This window comes from Lygodium microphyllum, chromosome 27 (assembly GCF_053477565.2).
Source record: "Lygodium microphyllum isolate KBCC chromosome 27, Lygodium_microphyllum_v1.1.10, whole genome shotgun sequence".
NCBI classification, from domain to species: Eukaryota; Viridiplantae; Streptophyta; class Polypodiopsida; order Schizaeales; family Lygodiaceae; genus Lygodium; species Lygodium microphyllum.
The window spans coordinates 48,520,484-48,547,205 of record NC_141161.1 but is presented as its reverse complement, the minus strand read 5'-3'; the positions used below and the strand labels follow the sequence as shown (position 1 = coordinate 48,547,205).

At 43.9% G+C, this 26,722-nt stretch overlaps 1 protein-coding gene across 2 annotated transcripts in view; it reads right to left on the bottom strand.

The window, feature by feature from the left end:
• The window catches only part of LOC148012292 (uncharacterized), a 106,697-nt gene that overhangs the window by 49,712 nt on the left and 30,263 nt on the right, over nt 1-26,722 (bottom strand). For both annotated transcript variants that reach the window (XM_087669265.1, XM_087669264.1), the window contains exon 2: nt 24,893-25,009. In XM_087669265.1, coding sequence (XP_087525391.1) covers nt 24,893-25,009 — 117 coding nt within the window. The remainder of the gene's footprint in view (nt 1-24,892; nt 25,010-26,722) is intronic.

Genomic DNA, 26,722 nt, shown 5'->3' with positions numbered 1-26,722 from the left:
CCTGTAAGACTTCCTATGATCTCCCATACCTCTGAGCGCTCTGTTGTGGGCTCCAATACTTGGTGGCTGGGTAAAGCCTCCAAGCCGACCACTACACAAGACCCATCCTCCATGAGAAAAATCGTATCCTGCATCCCGACCTCATACAAAAGGTGACGACCCTCGCTACCTACCTGCCAACAAAAAGCCCACCACGAGATACATCCAAAGCTGAATGCCACACAGCGGCGAATAGGCAAGCTCCTCTCCACACGAGCTGTCATAGCAACAAAGAAATGCATTTCTTTGCTTTTGAAACTTACGAAACGTTTCGTAAAGTATGAAACGTTTCTTTGCATAAAAAACGTGGGGAGGGGGGACCTCGAAAAAAAACCTGAGTTAGTCTGTAAAAAATGAAGGTTAGTGCTAGTCTATGGTCGATGGAAAAAAAAAAAAAAAAAAAAAAGAAATGTACCTTTTGTCACTCGTGACTTGGCACATGTGCAGCCTATCACGACTCATGTCTCCTGTCTCGCTCGTCTGTCCTGATTCTGCCCCACCGACCGTCGACAATCCCATGCCACCTCCTCCACCTGTCTGCTTGTGCACCTATTCGCCCCGTTGACTATCCGCTCCTGCCCCACTAACCATCGACAGTCCCAACTCCCACGCCGACTCCTCTGCTTGTTCGCTTTTGCGCCTACCCGCTTTTGCCATGTCAATAGTCCTATGCAAAAGACAAAGTTGCAAGGGACCAAATGAGATCAACCCCAACTCCTTCAAGGTGGAAATTCGCTTGGAAGAATCGGTGCATCCTACACATGAGGATTATGAGGTGTAGGCCTTACTTGCAACAGAGAGAGCACAACTGATCTAGGGCCAGGGGTGCTGATGCATCAATTCCAACAAAAAGTTCCAATAGGATAGTAGCAGTTAGTGCTCAAGCTAGTGTCATAAATGACACAAAGGATGATTGGAGTGTGAGTGAGGAGGATAAGCATGGGAATGATGATGGTGATGATGGTGGCGATGGTGATGATGATGAGTCCGAGTAGTGACTCATGAGGGTTCATGATTTTGGATTAGACTCTAGAGTCTTACCTTTTTGGGATTTTCACTTAGTCAGTGTAGTGTCCATGGACCATTATTGTTTGGACATCTTATTATATGACTCTAGTTTCATTTATGAGTTATCCATGATGTATCATGATTCATTTTTGGATTTTGACATTTTGTCATTTTGTAACTTGTTTTGAAATGAGAATCATGATATTGCCGCTTCACCCATTTTACATTGCTATTTGCACATGGGCTATGTAAAATAACTTCCAATTTTCTTTATCTCATATGTACGAATCAATGATCCATGATGTTTAAAGTTTGATTATAGTATAGCTTATTCAAAGATTAATCTTTGATAATAGTCAACAATGGATTATGGATCATGGATGTGTAACGTGTTATTCTGAATTGACTATATTGTTTCATGTTTTATCACTTTTGCTCAATTCACCTGTTTTTGTTTAAGATAAAGTTCCATGGAGGTTTAAAACATATTTTCCTAGTTTAAAACTATTAAAAACCCCTTAATAAAAACATTCTCGCGTTTCTTATTTTACCTCTTCTCGAAAGAAACTTACGAAACACGTTTCTAACGTTTCATTTCTAAACATTTCAGACGTTTCCGGCTGCTATGCGAGATGTGGCGCCTCGCAAGCCTAAAGGCAGTGCTTTAGAGTTTTAAAGTGTTGTTGCGAGCAGCACTTAAAACCTCCATCCGACTGCAGCTGAGCCAACCAACTCCCAATAGCCATGTTAACCGTCAGACAAATAAGGTGGAAATTTTGAAAAAGATAAAGCAGAAGGCAAAGGCCAAGGAGAAGTGAAACGGAAGACGAAGGCGCGCCAAGAAAAATCTAGAAACACGAGAAGCGCAGAAAAGTCCTAAATAAGGGAAAAGGCGCACAAGGAAAAGCGCAAGTCAATACTTTTGTAAAAGAGCGCAAGCGCATCGTCATTTAATTTAAGGAGCACCGGCTCTCACCCGTGCGATTTGTAAATGTAAACGAGCGATGGAAAGGAAGCTAGGAGGATAGAAGAACAATGGGAAAAAGAGCCTAGGCCACGGCCGGCCATGTAAAAAAGGGGATAAGGGGATGACCGCCCAAAAGGGATTTAGGGTTTTGTATATAAAGTTGAAAAGTGAATGAGGAGCTCATTCTTGTGTATAGCCAAAAGTGGCTCTCATCTTCTTCTTCTTCTTCTTGTCCTTGCTTGCTTGAGCTTGTGCTTGAGAGAGGGAGTGTGAGAGTGTGAGGGAGTGAGTGTGTGAGGGTGTGAGGGTGAGGGATTGGAGAGGAGAAGCTCTCCATATTCTCCTCTCTTCTTCTCTTCCCTTCTCTTCTCTTCTCTTCTCTTGCTCGCGGCAATGCAGCTTGGAGCGTGGAGCTTGAGGATGGAGCTTGCTTGAAGCTTGCACTTGGATCGTGGAGCTACCGGAGTGCGCGGAAGAGGGGGTAACTCGATCGGCATGGAGATAAGCTCACTACACCCGTAGATATGGATGGCGCGTTAGCTATGTGAGAGGTAGCCATTAGTGCTCGGCTTGGAACACTTGAAACAAATAAGCGGTCCGTGGGTCTTGGCGGTTGAGTGAAAGCTCCCACATTTTGGTTCCGTTGCCAGGACCAACGGATTCAAGCCTTGAGCGCTTGCACGCTTCAAATTGAGCATTGAAGTAGGGTTTTCCCGAACCGGTGCTTGAGGTAGATAGATAGGAAGTGAGGGAGTTTGAAGAGGCATTCAATCTCCTTAGCAAGTAGGTTTTTATTGTTTTGGACTTGGAAAAGTATGATGGAGTAGTGTAGGTATTTTCCTTATGATTTTTTCTTGCATTTAGGAAGGATAGGAGCAAAACATTGGAGCAAACAGTAGGGTTTTCTGTTGCTGTATAACAGGCTAAAACAGGGAAAAGAAGGGCTAAAAATGAAATTTTGGGTTAAATGTTAGTAAGGGAGGCAAAACTAAGGTGAGTACATGCTTGGGCAGGGTGATAACGAGCCAGGAGTGGCAAGAAAGACCACATTATGCATTGCAGGGTTTCAAGAGAGCAGGAGAGAGGGAGAAAGCTTCGTCGCGTAGATCCGCTTCGATCTGGCCATCCAGGAGTTACTTGCCCAACCCAGGTAACTCTACACCTTCCCCTACATGAGTAGGTTGGATTTGGAGCTGCTCGACTAGTGGGAAGGCCTCCAACGCTCGACGCAGTGAATTTCGTGAAGTCCGGCGAAAAAACACGCTGCGCTGGACGTGTCCAAGTGACGGCGATTCTGGGCCGAGTCCCAGAATCGGCCCTCGGACCGCTCAGCCATTTGGCCCTCCGCCCACTACCACTCGGACCACTTGACTCGGCCCATCAACTCGGACACCCACCGCTCGGCCCGTCCAAATTGATCATTCAAACCAACTTCGAAATTCGGCCTCAACCCACTGGACTCAGCGCACCTAACTCAGCCCTCGGCCCACTCGGCCTGCGGACAACCAGACTCGGATTGGCCGAATTTGATATCCGGACCAGTTACATTTGGCCCTTTCTCATTCGGCCCTCGGCCCTCAGACGGGCCGAATCAAGCACTCGGCCCCTGCAATTCAGACCTGTTGGGCCGAATTTAGATTTTTTCAAATTTTAACCTGAAGACAGTGAAACTGACCGAGAGACCATATAGAGTCGAAACCATAACATAGATCGATCACTGGGCTGAAACTTAGAGCAAGTAGTTTAAAATTTGGCTATAAACGGTTTTTCAAATCACGTATGGCATTTACCGTAATGGCCCTGCGGGCCGGGGGGAACTGCCCCCTGGACCCCCACAGAGGAGGCTTTGCCCCCTCCGCACTTCCCCCGAGTAGGTTGGAGAGAAAACGCGCGCCGTGACAAGTCCTCCAAAGTAGACCCTAGTGTAGTAATGGCTCTCCACGAGCATGGATTCTCACTTGCAAAAAGCGACCAAAAGTCCATACCCGAACAGAGACAAACAGAGACCCTAGAACCTCAATGGGCCAATCTAGCCAACAAGGGCAAAAAGGCCACACTGTAAAAACGCATACGTGTTACATTCGGACTGCATCTAGTCAAAGCGAAAATCAACAACATCAAGCTACAACAGCGAGGATGACTAGATATGACAGTCCTGACGATAGATGCTCCTTGAATAGCACTGCACTGACGATCCAAGATACCAATGGAGAATCCACATCTGGTCGTGCAATTGGGGACTCAAGGGCATTTGTCAGAAGGTTTAAATTTACAAGCCAAGACCCGGAAGATGAAGACATAGTACCACCTGCTTATCTTAGGGTCAAACACACTGCGAAAAGAGAGCATACTATCGATGCTCTGATTGATGAAGGAGCAGATTTTAATGTCTTGACCTATGAAGCATGGACCCTACTAGGCCAACCAGAGCTCACACCGACTAATGCAACTCTTAGCCCTTACGGGGGACACCCACAAGCACTCATAGGGAAGTGCAAAATCCTTTGCGACAATTGAAACTGAAAGCTTGCCTATCCTATTTTATGTTCCTCCAAATAGTGCTAATTGCGAGAAGGGAACCCTCCTTGGAAGACCCTTCAAAATAGCGAACCAAGTGTGAGGCTGACTATGTAGCACAGAGGATACACCTCACACTACCGGGTGTGAGGATAGTCACAACCTTTAGCAAGGGTGACCTCATCGAACCTCGAGGGAAAGGCAAGGAAGGTGCTGACATAACAATCAAGCCTACTAACGAGGGCAAGGACTTGTTTGAAGAGTTGATACAAGCACAGGTCGAACAACGAGAACCAGTGAGTGAGGCCATGTCTGAACCAAGAAGGTCAAGAGACAATGCCAAGGATGGGCTTTGGACTTATAAATATCATAGAAAACCCCAAAAGAAGCCCAAGCCTTATAGACAAAGGCATCGATGGAGAGCCAATACAACGCCGAGATGGATATCCAAAGCATTGCTACGTGCTCAAGGGTATTATGCAAGTAACCGATGGATTTGGGTGCCAAAATCCCTATCTTGCAATCAAGAGGGGTAGGGTTAGAAAAACTTGGCCCAATTTGCAGATGATTGAGGGAAACCATTGCTATCACATGAGGGATCGTAGTCGTTGGAAAAAGGTACCAAGGCTTGCCATAGCATACTCATCCAACATGGCAGGGACCATGCAACAGCACCCAACGAGGTAGCTTTGTTGATGAAGCATTGGTTAGGTTGTCGATGGTTAGGTGTATAGCACTCAATCTCGACAGTCACTCATGTTGAAATGATAGATCAGTCACTTACCCCATGGCACACGACACTCAAAGAATCATGATTGAAACCCATGGCACACATCCAATTTAGAAATCGACAAAGGAAATGGTTAAGAGGGAGTATGCCAATGTGCATAAGTAATGGTGCATAGTATTACATTAGCACTTTATGTTTATGCTTGGATGGCATTGACATTTGATACCTGGTTGGTCCCGACTGTTAGGGGAATGTATGCCTATTGATTGGCCATCATTCGGAGCTGATTTAGTGGCCTAAAAAACTTAGTTTTACACAATAAATCACTATTGTACACTCCAAGGCTAAATCTTATTTAGTCACTTTATGCTTTGCCTATTGGTCACACAGGTGCTTCCCATGTGTTTCATATGACTATTGGGATACAAATGAAGGTTGGAAAATGCTTTGGATGGTTTCCAAATGTATTTTGAGCCTTGTTTGAGCTCTGTATTGGTTGGAATTTACTTGACATTGGTCTACACTAGCATGCTTTGTGGCAAAGGTTATACATATGGTCTATGTATGACCCGTTAGTATATGCTTGATGCTTATGTTACCTACATATGCTAGTTACATTGTTTGGACTTGAATGCTATGCTAAACCTCCTCTGTCAACTGAAGGCCAGATTGCATCAAGAGCAAAGAAGCGTAGGAGGAGATCTAAACGAAAAACTGAGTCTCAAGCCAAAAACATTGAAATGACCGAGCCCCTCACGATCGAAATCAAGAAACCAAACGGGACCACTCAAAGGGTAGATCCTCAGTGAAACCGGCCTATTCATTGGAAAGGGCGGTAGTGTACAACCAAAATATATAAATGCTTTCACCCAATTCACAATCGCCTACTTTACCTGAACTTAAAGACACTGAACCAAGAAGAAATACAGGAAGCTAGAATGCTCCTGTTGCGGCACAGACACTCTATTGGCCCCTAAGTCAGGCGCCCCTTGCGGTATTTCTTTATTCATTAACAAAGGGATAATCCCACAATAACCTGCCTACAAGTTGTCCCTGTACAAAGTGGAGAAGGAAATACAGTTCCAACCCAATTTCGACACCATAACGGCAGTACAACTTGACCTGGTCATTATCCCTACTCAATAGGTGCCTCTATACACCTGAACACACTCAATGAAGTGCCTGGTAAGAAATTCAGCACGCTGAATTTTCTGGTTTTTGTCTTTAAACTGCTCCAAAATACATGTACAGTGTCCCTGGAGCTTCCTTGAAGCTTCTGGAGCAATAAGACACCAAAAATGTCCAAAAAACTAAACCTGCAAAAATATACAACAGGCGTAATTTCCTGTTTTGGGCCCTGTTTTACCTTCCAATCACTTGTGTGCATAGCCAGCGGGCTCCTGCACCTTACGGGCCACTTGCCCATTGAATCCTACGAGATTTCACGCGAGAAATCTCAGGAAAACAGTGTTTTCCACACAAGTATCTGCTTGGGAATGCAATTAGCAAACCCTGTACCTGTTCAAGAGGCTCTTGCCTCGGCAATTATGCATAAACCCACAACAGTGTACATGATCCATCTGATCAGCCCACAACACTGTACATAATCCATCTGCTCAGATAAGGAGAGAGTGACCTAGGAGGAGCAAGCTCAACCTCTGTACATGAGTTAGAGATGAAGAAGTACCCTCCATAGCTTATATATTTGCAGCAATCTGACCTCAGCCCCATGAGTTCCATGCTCCAATCTGCCCCTCATGCATTGAAACTCGTTTTTGTGCTGCTCTCTCTCTCTCTCTTTTGGGAATTCATGCCCAAATTGTGACACATGGCATACACGTAACAATTTTCCTGTTTAAACCTTTTGATCTAAAATTCTCTATGATCGGTACAAAATTTGACCTCGGCACAGATCAGAGAATTAATCCTCGTGCAAAAACAAAGATAATGACGCAAACAGATTCTGAGGTCCAAAAATAGTAACTCCCTAAATTTTAGGAGCTGCTTCCATTGCATCCCCACTAGTCTTCTGACCATCTTTGCAGACTATGGCTACATCCAAATTTGCAATGTAGCTCAACTAAAAGTGAATTTCTACTTATGACCCCACATAGACTAATCTCTTGCAGATTTGTCCATCTTCACTTTGAACTAGTCTCTTCCAGGCTAGTTCTTCAACACACTTGTCCATATACACTTTCACAAGTCTCTTCCAAGCTTGTCAATCTACAGTGCCATCAGTCTCTTCCAGACTTGTACTAGACCTTAACTGTCTTGTCTTGACTCACTGGACATTCCTGTCCGTTTCACATACTGGCCATACAACTCAGGCGTTTGGATTTCAAGAGGGATCCTTCCAAAAAGAAAAATCAAATAAAGTAGTAATAAAGAAATCAGCAAAAAGATAATAGTTGTCACAGTCTTGTGACACTCAGTCTAGCGTGCCTGACAAGCATATATCAGATGTAATCCTTGAGGATATGCAAAAGCCAGTAGTGCCCAAAAAGCCTTTGATTTCCCTAGAGGATAACACGCATCATAGACACAACATTGCTCATGGCAAGGTTAAATGCTCAACAAAGCAAATAGCAAAATCATCTAACAGCCATGAGCAAATCTCCCAGCTAGTGTCAAAGCCACTTAGGAGTCCCAAGTCTCCTACATCCTCTTCCCCTAAACAGACATAGGAAGCACAACACTCGTCAAGTGCGGCTACTCAAGCCCAATCTCTACCTACATCTGAGCTTCCAAATGTCCAAGAGGTGGGACATGACACCATCCGTAGCTCTCGGCCCAAGGATATGCCTGTGCAACCTAAGGTGACTAGATCAACTCATGCTCGATCTACATAGGTGAATGCTCAAAGGGCAACAAAAGACACGACCACTTCCGATTGCCCTATTGACACCGCAATCCACCAAGAGTAGCCAGCCCACTGGACTAGCCGCTACTACTTCCAATCAGGGATCACAGCAATCACAGTCCTTGGCCATGAGAACGCCCCTTGCGGAACATGTCCTTAGCAGTTCACCTATGGAGGAGGTGCCGCAACCAGCATCCTTGACAACTCCAGCACTTCCAAAGTGCTTAAAGCCTAGGCTGGAGGAGTTAAACAGAAGGGAATTGGTTGAAGAGCTAGACTCTCCAAAAAGGGAGGCAGTTGTACCCTCACAACCTAGCGAGGCTATTCAGTAGGCCACGGCTATACCCCATGAGGACATACTAGAGAAAGAGAATGCTGAGGCCCAGTCAAGTACATCAACGACTGACCTAGTTCAAGGTCCTGAGTCTTCAAGGGATACACCTCAATTGCCTAAGAAAAAGAAGAGAAAAGAAAGAAAACAACAATGGTAGTTGCAAGTGGCTGTAAACCCCAAGAAGATTGAAACCAAGAGTGCCGAAGAGCTAAGGAATAAAGCATCAAAACCATCCACCAATGAGCCCATTGATGTCTCTCTTAATAGCAGTGAAACCTCAGACACATCCGTGTGCTCTGAAAAATCAAAGCAGCCGTTACCATCAATGGTTGCTTTCAACACTCAATCCACCGACAATAGAACTCGCATTGACCAATCAAGAGTGGATACAACGCTGCCATAACAGGGTGACAAATTTATACCAGTCATATCCAAGAAGAACCATGACGCAATAACAAAGCCTCAAGAGAAACATGGAAACCCCGAGAGCATAAGAAATCCTAGCGTTGACCAATCTTGCTCATTTAGGCCTGAGCCCCCAGCTATGCTAAAGCCTAGGCAAACTCCTAGAACCTTGCATGAGATAGCAACCAAGCAAGCCCTTGTTGAACATAGAAGTGTCGCAAAATGCTTAACTGATTTGGATACTAAGCTCAAGGTGTTCGCACGTGTCTACATCCTTGTGGACATGGGCGCATTCCCTAAGGAGCAACTTGGAGAATACTTGCCATTTTTCCTATCCTGGGAAGAGCAAGAACATCTTAACGAGCACTATGACAGGCTCCTGCATGAACGTATGCAGGTCACCTCTGACGAGGAAGCCGACGCATTACACTTAACTGTAACATTCAATGATGTGCTCTGCCAACCAAATCTCTTAGAGATAGAGCAGCTAAAGCGACAATCAGAGGGTCGAAGTCAATTTGAAAAACGTTGGTTGGAAAGCTGCGTTGCAATGGCCGAACTAGGAGCCCAAATTATGACAGTCTCAGAGGAGCGATTGGCCAAATAGCGTTCTCAAAGAGACCCAACCTATGTGGCACTAACTTCCTTTCGAGTACTGACTGCCATTCGGGGTACGGACTTAGCTGGAACTAGCCAAGAGAACTCTCTGGCTGATAAGGTTCTCAATGAGGAGGAGCTACATGTTGTAAGTAGACTCGGACAAGGTACCATGATACTTGACGTTGCAAAATACCTGATGGTATTAAGAAGGCTACCACGAGTACTGGATGCATGTGCCATACTCCAGTACAATCCCGAGTTCTACAATTGGTTTTTATCCTTATGAAGTGACATGGATTGATAATTATGTATATATATAAACAATGACTTTTGTGGCCCTGTATAGATAAGATCAACACACACAAGCAATGATAGTCAAGCGCAAGGAGAAGAGTTGGGTTTGACAGGCTGAGCTCCTCAGGTCCTCCTCCCACCACACATTGAGAAATCGTGTGACCATTCGCGCCTACAAGAGGAGGGCATGCAACCCTCATTATCGCCATACGAAGCCCTGACCAACATCTCTGACGGTGTAGATGGGGCACTGTCCCTTTCTATACACCTTTTTCCTTTTTCGGTCTATCCTTCCGGGGATGAGCCCTGCTCCACTCCATGACAACCAGTCCACGCAACTTAGCATAAGCCAAGATCTGCTAATGGCTGGAGGCAAAATGAACATCATCATGGGGGCCATCCCTCTACAACAAGCACTGCATGCCTCACCTCTCCCCTCCTCATCATATGCACTTTATAACTCATTGTATAATCCCTTCCATGCGAATAGTTTTATCCTGCCTCAAGGCCTAATCCTTGGTTCGCATTTTGCAGATCCCCCTACGGTAGCCAACATGGAGCACCCAGTACAGCTAGCTTGCAAAGATGCTATCCGCCGTTGAAGGGAGCATGCAACACAAGCTCCTCCGCCAGGACGCTACGTATCTACACTTAAAAGGTACGCAAAGAAACGAGGCCCTAAACAACACCGCCCAGGACGTAGGCCGAAAACCCCCCAAGCCAAGAGGACGAGAGCTCAAGGGAGCACACAGGGCATGGCAACACCAGTCGTGCGGGCCCCCAACAGACACTCGAGCACCAGGTGCTCGAAAGAGGAGAGGGCAGCTCGGGACAAGCAGGAATTTGACGCATTGTTTAAAAGCACTCTGGAAACAGCTGCGTCCAGGGACTACACCATTCGGGTCCCAACCGAAATCTTTCCTGTCCAATCTCACAGGAGCCCCGCACCAACAGAACCTCAATCGCCCAACCACCCGGACTCGTCCCGCCTCATACAAATAGAGTAGCTCCATGTTGTATAAAAGGCTTATAAAATGCTACCTGGCCATGTTTTTTTATCTTTAAATGGTTAAGTGCTGTCATGTTCCCCAATTGTACAAACTTTTCATATCTGCGTTTAATATATTTCACGTCTTTAGCAAAAGAAAAAGCTAATCAAGCGCAGGTGATAAGTATCTAAGCCAACACCATGGAATTCAGATAAGTGATGTCTCCTTGCGTTGCACTGGTTTATTATAGTTGCGGCATATGCCGTGCATGTACTCTCATGAAGTAACAAGTGGATGCAGGATGACGCAGGTCTTTGTGCGAAAGTAATCAATGCCCAAGCCACCGCAAGACCACCGACCCCACAAAGAGCCCCGACAAAGCCACGCTGTGCCGAAAGTAAACATCACCCGTGCGAGTACCCACGCCGCATGGCCCAAAGCATGATCTTAACTACTTCCTCTTTCTGAGTTACACTCTACGCCGGGCACTCGTGGCAGTTGTTACCCCAGTTGTACCAATATCACACGTTCCAAAGAGGATTGCAATATCTCATGTGTATCTCCCCATCTCAACAACTACTTCTCTAACAATGAGGCTAGGACACACTCATCATTGTAATATCCATTTCCTGAGCCTTCGAAGCTTGACATTTCCCAACCCACTAAAAGGGTGATAGCCTTTTAGTGGGTTGGGATTGCAATATCTCATGTGTATCTCCCCATCTCAACAACTACTTCTCTAACAACGAGACTAGGACACACTCATCATTGTAATATCCATTTCCTGAGCCTTCGAAGCTTGACATTTCCCAACCCACTAAAAGGGTGATAGCCTCAATATATTGCAATAGTTGTACTCAGGCAAGTCCACAAAAAAAATAAAAAAAATAAATAAATAAATAAATAAATAAGAACAAGAAAAAAAAAGGAAAAAAGAAAAGAAAAGAACGAAAAATAAAAAGCACCCACGATCACAGCACAGCACCTAGAGGTCCTCAAATTAGGTACGACCAATGACCTTGGTCGGTTGGCTCCGTCCCTAGTCCCCTAGCCCTTTAGCATTACTCACAATTATTCAGGGCACATCAAGGGCAGGACATACCTAGGGAGCTTGTCTCGCCTATGGTTAGACCTATCACCTTGACCCATTCGCACGATTCTCTCTTGCACTCTGCCTTAATACCATTGCAATCAATTGTGGTAAGCACCACACGAATGGCCATGAAAAGTACACAGTTCTCATCAAGCAAGTCCACTAGCTCCCAGCTACCGAAAGTGCCGTGTCCCTATATTCAATTATGCTACGTCGTACAGTCACAATACAAAGGATGTCTCATACACCTTCACGTGTACTTCTTCTCAACATGGACAACTTTGCTTCATCCACACATTGTTACAAGAAACCAGCCCGCGGTCTTCTAACTACGTAATATCTAAGATGCACAAGCACTCACACAATATCTGCACCGAAATATATACACAGTTTGGGTCCTCAAGTGTAGGATAATACTCTCAGCTTGCTTAGAGTTCGACCTGTCTCCCAAACTAATTGAACTACGTCTTGTGCACGATAAAGAAGACTAGCACTCTCCCTAGGAAGAGACCACCTATGAGAGGTTTTCAATTGCAGGTATTGAAGACTCCAACGAAAGTGTCGTTTGCTCATCATCAACACTCAACTCTGAATTCCTATCCTTTATCATCCTGCAAGCCCGCCAAGAATCGTCATGTGCCGAATCCCCAACAAACCAACACTTGTACTGGCCATTAGTGCAATCCCCAACAAAGAACAGCCCTCCCACCAACTCCAACAACCCTACCACCAACCAGCTAGGCCACCAACGTGCCCCCAACGACCTTCCTCCACACCACCACCAACACTCCTCCACGGCAACCATAGATGTCCCTTCCACCCACATCTTCAGTGCATGCCAAAGCCTGCTACCTACGACGGTGAGTGCCATGGGACTAGCACTCGTCTAGGAGGGGGATAATGTTAACCGTCATACAAATAAGGTGGAAAATCTAGAAAAGCTAAAGCAGAAGACAAAGGCCAAGGCAAAGTGAAACGGAAGACGAAGGCGCGCCAAGAAAAATCTAGAAACACGAGAAGCACAGAAAAGTCCTAAATAATGGAAAAGGCGCACAAGGAAAAGCGCAAGTCAATACTTTTGTAAAAGAGCGCAAGCGCATCGTGATTTAATTTAAGGAGCGCTGGGCTCTCACCCGTGCAATTTGTAAATGTAGACGGGCGGTGGAAAGGAAGCTGGGAGGATAGAAGAACAATGGGAAAAAGGGTCTCGGCCACGGCCAGCCATGTAAAAAAGAGGATAAGGGAATGACCGCCCAAAAGGGATTTAGGGTTTTGTATATAAAGTTGAAAAGTGAATGAGAAGCTCATTCTTGTGTGTGGCCAAAAGTGGCTCTCCTCTTCTTCTTCGTCTTCTTGTTCTTGCTTACTTGAGCTTGTGCTTGAGAGAGGAAGTGTGAGAGTGTGAGGGAGTGAGTGTGTGAGGATGAGGGATCGGGGAGGAGAAGCTCTCCATATTCTCCTCTCTTCTTCTCTTCTCCTCTCTTCTCTTCTCTTCTCTTGCTCGCAGCAATGCAGCTTGGAGCATGGAGCTTGAGGATGAAGCTTGCTTGAAGCTTGCACTGGGATCGTGGAGCTACCAGAGTGCGCGGGAGAGGAGGTAACTCGATCGGCATGGAGGTAAGCTCACTACACCCGTAGATATAGATGGCGCATCGGCTATGTGAGAGGTAGCCATTAGTGCTCGGCTTGGAACGCTTGAAACAAATAAGCGGTCCGCGGGTCTTGGCGGTTGAGTGAAAGCTCCCACAAGCCAGACCCCATGTGCCAAGCCAAAGAAAATGTAACACCCTCCTCGGCCTCCAACTATCCCACAGGCGACACTAAAAAGTCTGACGGAAAGCATCCGTGATGCTATGCTCCGCCCAATATCTGCTATGCGAAGGCACCCAATCCATGTCCTCCTACATCAATACATGTCTACCAATCCTGGTTGTGTACTCCAAGAACCTCAGTGGCTTCATGGCAACTTCATTGGCCAGCCATAGCCACTCTCCGAGGTCCCACTCCAGCTCATCAAGTGGCCTGCTCTCCCATATCCAAAGGCGCCACTCCCAAAACTCCTCCCAGGGCACATAAGGGTCCATTTGCCAGGTCTTCTCCTAGAGTCCAACCACACGAATACTCCTCTAAGGAAGGACAACAATCTCCCCATCCTATTGCCCTCTATCAAGGACCAAACGCCCCCCATCTTGCACGGTGAAGAAAGTCTCGTAGGAAACACCACCCACCCTATCTGCCACCTATAAGGGGATACCTGCCGGTGAGAATCTAGCAGTCCACACCTTACCAAGCTCCACCGGCTCTCGGATCAGGGCGTCTAGCCACTCCTAAGGGATCGTTGAGTCAATCTCCCTCCTCACCTCAGCTCCTTGCTGACAACCTGATACCCAATGCAACACCTCCTGGTCCATCATCCTGTACATCTCCCGCCACGTCTTGATAGTACGAGCAGGGCCAGCCTCCCAGCCAGCCCACTGGATATGGGGACACTCGCAATATGTATCCCGTCCCGATCTCTGACCTGGGGGTTCTAGACCACCAACTGGCGATCTATCTCCTCCTAGCATCCTGGGAGCCTCTAAACTAGGGCCTTACAAAGGCCCTACCACACTCCAAGTAAGTTGCGGAGGAAGGAAGATCTAGGTGGCGTGATCTGAGCAGTCATGAAGATCCATCTCAAGGATGGCCTCCAACCACCACCAAGCCTCCGTCTACACTCCTGGAGACCCTCCTGCAGAAGAACCTTCCAGGTCTGCCCACTTGGTATGAGACCACGGACCACTAGCTTGCCCAAAAGAGCCAGGATTTGGAACTCTTGGTCGATGATCCCAAGCCCTCCCTTAGATCGATGCCGAATGATGGTCACCCACGCCACCTTGGCCCGAGAATCCCTAGAACCATCTAAGCCGGCCCAAAGAAAATTCCACACTAGGCGGCGAAGCTGAACCGCACAAGACGAGGAGAAGCACCAACAAGAGACGATGTACCAAGCCGTTGCTAGGAGGACCTGGTTGCCCACCAAGGCTCGCGGCCCGCTAAGGAAAGGCAGATAGTGCTCCAATAGGTCAGCTTCTGCCTAATAGAGTCGAGAACTGAAAAAATTGTTGGGTATGAATGATGTCGAGTCCCACCTAGAACCCTAGATATCGGACAGTCTATCCCCTACTTACCAATCTGAACCCCAAGTGGACACCCCACTCCGTGCTAGAGTCCGGATCTGTAAGAAAACCAATCGACTTTCGCCAGTTGATTTTTGCTCCAACTGCAATGCAAAATAGCTCCAGAGCTAGTCTCACTCTCTCCAACATCAACTCATCATTCTCTACATAAAGAGAGGTATCATTTGCATACCCTGAGTCCAGCAGCTTAGTCTCCTCCTCCTCCGAAAGTCGAAGGCCACGTAGCTCGCTCACACATGAGCGGAGAAAGTAGAACATCACCTCCGCAAAGAGTAAGAACAGATACAGGGCAAGAGGGCAGCCTTGCCAGACACATCTCTCTAGCCGAAACTTCTCCCCTCGTGCCACCTATGAGAACCCTACTAGTGGCCGATCTGTAAAGTGTAGAAACCCACACATCCATGCCTGGGGAAAGCCCAACCTCGCCATGGAGCCCTCTTAGAAGTCTTAGTCAACCCTATCATAGGCCTTCTCCAAAACAGGAGTACAGCAAATCCCTGACCATTGTGTTGAGCCCACTCACTCGCCTTGAAGAAAGTGAAGACATTGTCTAGGATGCCCTTATCCTAGACAAAACCTGTCTGGGTGTCATGAATGATGTCTGGAAGCACGGGGCAGAGTCGACGACCGATCATCTTGGCTAGCGCCTTATAGGCCTCTCTTTGTGTGCAAAAATCTGCTCCGGTACCAATATTTCATCAAGCTCTTCAGCCTCTAGCTGAATTTCAGCAGATACATACTCTAGCATATCTCCATGAAAAGGTCCAAGCAAGCTCACATGAAAGGCATTGTATATCTGCCAGTGTGGAGGCAATTTCAACCTATAGCATACATCACTGATCCTCTCCAACACTTACAACACGGACAAATTCCACCTGCAATTTTACATCCAAAGTATGAAATTTGCCTCTATGGAAGAGGGTCACAATCTTATCATGAGAATCAGTCACTCCATACACACGATGACAGCAAGGCATATCAAGCAAGACATCACACCCTTCCAATGGAGTAATAAAGAACTCTTCGTTGTCCACATAACTTTGAATGTGCAAACGAAGCTTTCCAATGATAGGAGTGACCAACTCTGCATGTCCCTTGCATGCCATACCAATCTCACCCATGGGCCCCATCTCATCCTCTCTGATGCCTAAATGGGCTGCCATATCAAGATAGATGAAATTTAACCGTGGCCCTGGATCAAGAAAAAACAATGCAGGCTAATCTCTGATTTTTCCCCTTGTCCTACAAAGTTCAATACTATCTTGATTAGGTTGATCTGCCACTATATCAAGCACTAAACCAACTGTGCTTTTGCCTTTCTTTCCCTTATTATCATTCTTTTCAGCTTGCTATTTATTAGGACAGTTGCGTGTCATATGCCCTTCCTCTTCACGAATATAGCATTTATTTGCAGCCATCAACTCCCTACGTCGTGCATCACTTTTCCCACTCTTTCTTTGCAATTTGTTCCTCTTTCCAGCACTATTTTCAAATCTGCCTTGATTTTCAGCTTTATTTGCAGATTTACCATTTTCCTCGGCCTTTGCATCTTTGACATGTGACTTGGCATCATCATCATGGAATCCTGCATCCTCTCCACGCAACAATGTGTCGGCTTTAGTAGTAGTTTCTATAAGTTGAGATATGCTAGAAACAATGGACTCAATGCAAAAATCCCGAATACCCTTTGGCAAACCACAAATATACTTCACCACCTGCTCATGGAGGGGTACTGTGCGATAAGAAGTAACTGGCAACAATGCATCCCAAAACTTCTTATTATACTAATCCAAGTTCTTGCAATCTTTGGAATTCAACTAATTCCAAGCTATCATTATGTCTACTTCAAAGGTACTTGTCAACCAATTTGAAGCAAACATTTGCTTGAAGTGGACCCAAGTAGTAGGTGACTTCCCTTGAATAAGAAGTGTAGTCCACCACTGCAATGCATTTCCCTTCAAAAATGTGGCTGCCTTGCGTATCTTAGATGCCTCTGTGAAGTTGCCTCCAGAATAGGCTGCATCAAATTGTTGAATACAAACAAGTGCTTTCAGCCTATCTTGTGTACCACTGAAAGGCTTAAACTTCACGCTTTTGCCACCTTCATCATAGTCCTTTACCGGACCTATGGGAGTCAAGTTATCATAAATGGGCTGCTGCAAAAAGGGTGCATTGGCTGTATTTGCATAAAAACCAGTACTATCTAAAGCACCTACATGACCAACACCAAATCCTTGTGCTCCAACAGTCCCTGGGGATACCAATACATATCCATATGGCCCGCTTTGTGCCTCAAGCATTATGCTTATGCTGCCATACATGGGATAAGACATCCCACTTACATTACCCAAATACATTGGTTGTTGTGAGCCATGCATTGGCAGCTGCATACCTACAACAACAAATTACAAGTTACAATACTTGGAGATTAGAGAAAGAAAGAGAGAGTTGAGCCTTTTGAGTTTCAATTTTCAAGATTCAAGGATGAAGAGAGATGGGAGTTGGGGGAAAAGAGAGAATCGAGATAGACATTAGAGAGGATAGGGAGATAGATAATTATGCATAAATTATGATGAAAGAAAGTGAAACAAACTTAAAAGGCAATGTATACCTCAATGAACACTTGCCGAATGTGGCTATAAATGAATACGCCTGTCGCTTCCCTCCCCCCCTCTTGCCTGTACCTATGGCCGGAAAAAAGTAAGTGCCGAGAGTAGACATAAGACGAGTATGTTTATGATGCCCCGTTTCTTACGATCACTTCATTCGTCGGTATAAATGAAGCAACTATATTTTATCCATGCAGCCTGAATAGAATCAAGGGCTCTATCAATCCTCTCCTCTTCATCAATCTTTTTTATCCTCACGTCGTTGTATATGACACCAATCCATCCTTCACATGGACCCACATTCGTAGTGGCTTTTACCATCTTCTTCCATTGCTCTTACTTTAGGACATTGAATGCAAGATTGCACTCAATCATCGTGCATGCAATTTAAATGCCTGCAAGTCATTGCCTTTCTCTAAGAAAAGCAATCAATCCACGCACATGACAAGGGACACAACTTGTATAGCGCTTCCCGCAATACTTGCACGTCCAATGGTGGGAGTTGGACTTCTTTGTGTCCCTCTCCACATGAATCACCTGCAAATTGAAGGCCTCGTTCTTCTCAGGAGTCATGGTACCAATGACGGACGGAGAGGCACGAGAGAGAGAGAGAGAGAGAGAGAGAGTATATTAACGTCTCTAAAAGGCCAATGTGGCCTATGAGACCAAAGCAGTACGTACAATGATGGTGTGTTTTTCATCTGGAACGAGAAAAAGATGAAAAACATGCCTATGAGACTGAAAAAAAATGAAATAGTGTCCTATAAAAGGGAAACATGTCAGTGATCTGAAAGTGAGAGCAGAGAAAGGAAAACTCTCTATCAATGATATGAGAGAGAGAGAGAGAGAGAGTATATTAACGTCTCTAAAAGGCCAATGTGGCCTATGGGACCAAAGCAATACATACAATGATGGTGTGTTTCTCATCTAGAACGAGAAAAAGATGAAAAACATGCCTATGAGACTGAAAAAAAATGAAATAGTGTCTTATAAAAGGGAAACATGTCAGTGATCTGAAAGTGAGAGTAGAGAAAGGAAAACTCTCCATCAATGATATGTCTATTCTCTAAGGAGATGTATCTCTGCATGGCTGAGGCGTCTCGGCATCTGTCTCCTGTGGCGCTCAATGATGGCTGAGGCGTCTCGGCATCTATCTCCTGTCTCGGTTATATGAGAAAGAGAGAGAGAGAGAGAGAGATCCAAGAGGCTATAGGTTTCACTTATCAACACCACAACCATGATAGTGTCTTTTCACCCGAGCGTGGCCTTGTTCAATATAGTATAAATAGGAAGCAGCAATCATTTGCTAGTTATCAAGCTGCTGTCTACTATCTTACTCCATCATATCTTGACCTTCAAACAGTTGGATGATAGTTATCCCTATTGGGACTATATTTGTCAATACATGGATGCGACCGAGAGCTACTCCCTGGGATGTTTACCACTAGCATCTATGAATTATTATGATGATACTTTCCTCTTTTCATACATTCGATTAGTTACTTTTCACTTAGTTAAGTAGTTAGTTATACACACTGTTGGGTTTACTTTCAGTGTAGGTTTTCTTTTTAGCTGGACTTAGGGCACAATACATTTTGGCACGCTCTCTGTTATGTGTATCCTTTACTCTATTTTGCATTTTTCATTAATAGACTTTAAGCCTTTAGTTGTATGTGCACATGTTCTAGAGATAGCAAAGAGAAAATGGACATGATTGCATAAGCCCATCCATGGTTTTACCGCATTGATACATCCGGCCTACAAGTCGTCGGCAATCGTGTATGACAGAGAGCTTCGTTCAGCCCAGCCTGCTTATTTGTCTCATGTGGTCCCTATGGATAACTAGGGGAGCTAGGATGCTATGCAAATCAGAGAGGGCATGTGGATTTTACCTCTCCCACTTGTTGGAGGAGAGAGTCACTCATGAAGCCTTTATTTTGGTGGCAAAACTTTGGATACGCATTGGAGACCCTTCAGCAACACTTAACCATAAAATTTAAAATTTGTTGTTTTAAACTTTGGAGTTTATACTTTACAAATTAGACTTAAGCATTTATAAGCTTATGTGCATTCTGTAGGTGAATGTTGATACATTCAAGTTGATGGGTGACACTCTTCTGAGTGTACATCAGGAGGTGGACAAGGAGGAGATGATTTTCGCAAAGCTCTATAGAGACCTTATAGCAGCAAATACTCATGACACTCACAGTCAACGTGCTTGTAGGCAAGGAGTTGGAGTAGATGGTAGCAAGTGTATAGTCATTCGGCACCCTCCAACATAGAGGGGTGGTTCGAGTGGCTTGTAGACATATGTAAGGCAGGGCTCTAGTAGAGCTTACATCCCGTGCCTCATGATGATATCCCCCCCTTACCTACACAATCGTCACTTAGGGAGCCATCATTTGATGATGATGGTAACGTCATCAATGAGAATGAGTATGAGAGTGTCTCATCATTTGATGCCGAGGAGTTATCTTCAGACTCTCTTAATGAGCACTCAAATGGTGCTGATGATGATGACAATGATGATGATGATGCCTCATCATAGATTCATAGGTCCCTCTCTTTTTTGTATCTACTATCATTGTATCCACATGCATGATGCCACTATGACGCATCATCCATGGACCATATATGTACTAGAATGTAGTTGTATTGCATGTTGTGCATAGCCCATATGACCACGATAGCCAACCTCATATATTCATCTTATTTTGTAATGAAATGGCTATTGTCACTTTAAACGTGTATTCTATCATTTATGGTTTTTTTAAAATCATGTTTAAAAAAAAATTTGTACAAATATCGTCCCATACCTTATAAAATCGTAAGGTGCCATTTAGCACAATATTTTATCGTACTGTATTGTATCATACCTTTCATACCTAACAACTATGATGCCATGATGAGAGAAAAGGTTGCCCAAGTCCCGATCTCAAAAGAGAAGATACTATCTCCATCTTCATACTAATAGAGATAACAATTATTGCAATGAATAGCTAATGCATAGCCACAAGAAACACAAAATCGAAAAAGACTTGCATGGCAACCATGAAACAATGAAGCAGCAAAACATGTAACGTCTCTCAAGTTCGGAATCGCTAGCCTCCTGCTCTCCTACCATGTTGGAAATGTGGTGTGCTTAAGAGAGGTTTGAGAGAAAGAGAGAATATGTGCATTTACAATAAAAGCAAGATCAAGCGCTTAGTAATAAGACAATTTAAACCATAAGCAAGGATAATGAGGTTAGAAATGCAACTCAACAATTTAGGAGTGGTCATGATGGTTGGCACTAGATAAAGAGACATAGTGTTGGTGTACACAGTTGAGCACTTGATTTGGTATATACAATATCCCTCCGTAGTACAACATGGATGCCCTTTCATTTGATCTCAAATAGCTGAACAAGGTGATTAGCAGCACCATCATCATGTGACATACTCAAAAGGGTATGTGGTACACTTGTTCAACAATTTGGGAAGATAGCTTTATCATACACTCACTCTACATGGATATACACAACTCACATGGTTTCGATTCATAATTAGTCGAATCTACACCTCATTCCACTAGCTATGTGAGAGAGAGTAGAGTAGAGTAGTTTATTATCGTCCACGGAAGGCCAAATTATGACCCATGGGACCTTTCCAAATATACAATGATTCTCCTCCCCCATGCTAGAAAAGGGTAGCTACGGTGAAAGAACGATCTATACAGCGTGGTTCTCCCGAAAGCATAACATACGGGTGATGAGAGCCCCTAACTTCAATATAGCAGTAGCAGTCACAAATTGGTGAAGTGGCCCCTATAAAGGGATATCAAAGTCAGCTCGTATGTGTGCATATGCTAGGCATGTCATAATCATGTGCTCCTTTGATGCTACACTCTGTAGTCCACACAGCTTGCATAACCTCGTCTCTCCTGCCTATCCACTCCATGCACCTGCCTCAATCAATAAAGTATGTAATCGAGTTCGAAGTCGTGAAATACTCCATCTAAATACCACTGAGAGCGGGTTGGCTATGTATGGTTGCGTGTCTAAGCAAATTTTCCATTTGCTCCCTTGCTTTGATATTTTGCTTGATATGCTTGTAAGAGGTTTGATTGAAATGTGTCCATGCATATATCTTTAGATGCCATATCTAGATATCTATCCTCTCCCCACCCTTTAAACCATTTTCGCATATCGAGCACCCATCTTGTTGAAAGCACTTTACTTTTCCACGTTTTGTGTAGGCGTGTGCTAGCATCCCATGCCCGTTTAGGGAGTCTACTATCATCCATTTGACACACTCGGATGGCATATCTCAGTACTTGGATCATAGCATATACCTCAATTGGCCAATGGCTAGTTTCCAAAAGCATAAGTACATATGGTGTGATGCTTTTGATGCCCAAATTTCTATGAATAAGAGCTTTTTGCAGCTTCTCAATGTCGTTCCATGCAGATGAGGAGATGCTTCCCTCCCCCACACTTCCACTCCATATAATACTGTTTGTAGAACATATGTATCAAAAATCATACGGTATATTTTCCAGCATTTAGTATCTGTACGATTGCAATCGTTTTCAAAGTGATAATACTTTTTCTTGCCGCTAATCATTGCTCCACACATGTATGCCATCTGTGGTCTGCAGGTATCTCAATCCCCAAGTATTTGAAAGTAGATATTACCTCTATAGACAGTCCCACATAATGTACTTTTGGTGGGATCTTTGATTGCTTGGTGCACACACCCATTAGCTTTGTTTTTGACACATTCACCGTCAAACCACTATCTTGACAAAACCGTTCAAGAATCCCCATGAATTGCTGCATACGTTCCCCAATATATGTAAAGAAGACCACATCATCTGCATAAAGTAGGAGCAAGATGGCAAACATACTACTATGCGGATTTTTGGCTTCTTCTTCATTCATAGCCGTGAGAAAAAATTCCTCTAGCTTATCAATGCATAAACCAAATCATGTAGGGGAGAGCGGGCAACCTTGTTTGACTCCCATATTACTCTCAAATACTTGTGACAGCCCATTGCGACCTCTGAGGCGGCACACCACTTGTTGATATATCCTGTAAATTCCCATGCATAAATCATTTGAGACCCTTAATTCTTGCATTCGTTGTCATAAGCCAACCCTGGGTACAATGTCAAAAGCCTTCTTAAAATCCACAAAACAGCAATACAAGGTTGCTCCCTCAAGCTGACTCTCATCCATAAGCACACGTAAAGTAACCAAATGGTCTATGGTGTTATGACCAGGGTGAAAATCTGATTGTCCATAAGCTCATTTGTTATTACTTTTTTCTCATTTGCTCAATTGCATTTCCAGGATAGTGTTGAATAGCTTTGCCATGGCTGAACTGACCATAATCGTGCCGTAGTTTATAAGAAAATTGCAATATCCTCCCTTATATAACGGTTGTATCCAATTCTCTTGCTATTCTTGGGGAAAACCATATGCAAAAGCATGATATATCACATGCAACATAAACAATCTCGTCTCCTTTGTTGTCCATTTCAACATCTCTGCATTCAACTGCAAAGTATCACATGCTTTTCCTTAGCCATCTTGTTGAGGGTTGCCTCCAATGTTTCTAAAGTGAACAGAGTACTACATGGCTGCGTATGTACATCACATTTGATGGGCTGTACCCCTTTATGCATGTAAAGTTCTGAATAGCTAGATATGGGACAGGAGCAACAACCCCACCAAACAAGACATGCCAATTATGCCATCTGGAGGCCAAGATAGAAATACACTACATCTATAGTCACCAAAAGATATTCCAATACCTCTTCTAAGATGGTCTCCCAGACTACACAATTCCCCAACTAGAGATTTCTTGGCCTCTTCCTTTCAATGCTTTGCAAACACAGAAACAGCATGATGCATGTCCTATCACACACTTATTCAGACCTTTAGTGAGATAAGTCTCATCAACTTTCCCACACCTAACTCAAGAGCATGCTTGCATCCACAAGGCCCTCAACCAACACAACAAATACCCGCATCATCCACAAGGCCCTTGACCAAGATACTACAGCAACATCCACAAGGCCCTCAACCAAGATACTACAGCAACATCCACGAGGCCCTCAACCAACACAACAAACACCCGCAAGGCCCTTGACCAAGATACTACAGCAACATCCAGGCCAACATTACTCATGGCAAGAGCAAGACACCATGCCACCTATACTGAAACACCTTATCCTTATGTTACAACACTCGATGACACACATCATAGGATGGCATTCATGTGAGAGCAAACAAGCATCCCCCTCTTTTTGTTGTACCCTCAAAGTCATAAGCATTTGCTCTCATTTTTGTAGCACTTGATGAGGATATCCTTCATGGAGATCATGTATCTAGTGTTTTGCGTCTCATGAGTCGCATTGGTCTTTCAAAGTCATTACTATAACTTGAATTCTTTCTCACTCTTTCGCTTCACATATACTTCATCCTCAAAGGTACACAGATTTCCCCCCAATGCCCAAAGAATTTTGAGCTAAATACGCCCCTAGCGATGCAAAGTAAAGCACACCAATGTTGTCATATTGCCAAATCTGCACACATCAGTTTGACAAGGTAATGCAGTGATCAAACAAACCAACTGTCAGAACCACCTGTATATTAGTCAACCACATGCTCAATAACAAAGACTAGAAGGAGAAGAGTTGGAAGAAGTCGAGCTCACTCCACAATAGGCTGCTATAGCATGTCCACCACATGATCCAGATGGATGATGTGACGAGGTCTCAATGAGAATGACTAGCTTGCCAACCTGTCTTGCCGCCTGCCTAGCCAAACAAAATCATATATGGAGACTAATTTTGCCTTTGGATCACAGACACAAAGGCACCATATATGAAAATTGATCTTATTGCATAGAGGGGCAGCACCTCGAATACTTGTGGTGTCATCTGGGTGCATGTTTTGCAACAATATTCTATACTAGTCATAACAAAGCAGCTATTATAGTGTAGCTCTTGGTGGTAAATCATTGCCTTCATTCATTTTTGGGATACTATACAGTTATTGCATGCTCTCAACCAAACTCCAACAACAGTGTGTACTGCAACAAAGCTCTCAAAGATTACTGTTCATTGTGCTCCAATCAATTCAGTACTTTGAGCAGAGCAGAGATTGATTGACGAGAGATGGTTATATCGATACAATTGCAGTATGAATTTAGCAAAACCACTATAAATAAGAAGAAAATGGGACATTGTTATTTACAAGATCAAAAACGAGAATGTACCAATAGCACTAAGATCACATTGCAACAATGCAGCAATAGCTGTGATCTTTGATCTTTGAGGATCGAATGGGGGTAGATTATAGCTGATGACAGTCTCTGATGGACCGAGGGCAAAGGCTGCAAGAAGAAGGCATTTAATGTACATTAATAGCTTAGTATGGACAATTTAACCATCTGAAATAAAAGCAATGAGTTAAATATACAAGAGCAGAACATTACAATCCAAGCTAACAATATGTATCAACTTATGCAAATTTTTCCCAAAATCATAGCCACCTATGATAATATCTCAGCATATCTATGAGTGTTTCCCATCTGTTGTGGTCCTCTCCACATGTTCACCTCTCACTAGCCATGCTCACAAGCTATCCTTCCTGAAACGTCCATTTGCATGCTCTTGGCTTTCCTAAAATCAGAGAAATCATTTTCATGCTAAAACAACTGATAGTGGTATAAATGGACAAGGGAAGACATAGAACTCTCATATATAATGAGGAATCAGGATAAACACAATATATGCATTTGGGAATGGTTAGCAAGTCAGCCACATAAGGAGATTTTGTGTTATCACTCAAGCTTGTATGGAGAGATTAGGACTTCAGTTAAATGGTAAATCAGGTTATAAAATTTGTCTCACTAACTACTCCAAGAGTAAAGTGCTTGGGTGTTCTAGAGAAATTGGAAGTAAGGGTTTCTGCTGTGAGTACCAAAATAGATTGTCATGTGATGCCAGCTGGGTTGGGTCCCTTTCCGCTTATTCTGGGTAGACCTTGGTTAAGGGACATTAGAGCTATAGAAAATTGGGGTAAAGGAACAATTATCCTTGTCAAAACAAAAGGAGTATTACAAAAGTTTAACATGATCACAAAGAGTCTTGTAGAAGGTGAAAGAGAGGAAAAAGAAGGAACAACCAGTGAGGAAGAGAAGACTAGTGAGGATGAAGTCAATGGGTCTGATAGTAGTGATAACATATGTATGCTTTTGTTGGATGAAGGCAAGGAAAAGGATATTGGATATCTCGAAGTAGCTGAAAAAAGGACTGCAGAAGAACTGAAGTCTTTTTTCCAACCAAAAAAGGATTCACAAGAAAATTATGTTTTAGAAATGTTACATGCTAATTTATATATTGTGAACAAGAAGCCTTCTCAAGAATGTTACCCAAATATCCTAGGCTATTTATTACTTCAAATAAAGAAATCTGAGGTTTCAAAGGTGAGGATCTTAGAATCTAGCTAACGGAAAGAATCAGAACCAACTATCAAAGGTTACGCCCTTTAAGTATGGAGCAACAATAATGCATTAAAGGAAGACATTGAAAAGCTACTTAAGGCGAACATTATTCACCCAATTGAAAATTCTGAATGGGCAAGTCCAGTAGTAATTCAACCCCAAAAAGGATGGAAGGTGACTATGTATTGATTACAAGCCACTTGATGCTGCAACCAAAAGAGATCATTAACCTTTGCCATATGTCGATGGAATTCCGGATTCCATTGCTGGGCATGAGTGTGATAGTATATGTGATGGATACTTGGGATATTTTCAACTAAGAACGGCACCTAAAGATCAAAAGAAGACAACCTTTATCACTTCGCAGGGATGCTTCTATTATCAAGCACTACCATTTGGTCTCACAAATAGTCTTGCTTACTATCAAGGGAGGTCAAATCAAGTTTTTGGACCATTCCTTGACAAGAAGTTACAAACTTCATGGATGATATTTGTATATACTCAAGTAGAGCTTTGCATTGTGAAAAACTTGATTTGATTTTAGGAAGGCTCAATGCACAAGGAGGTCCAACTTAATTCAAAGAAATGCTTCCTAGCCAA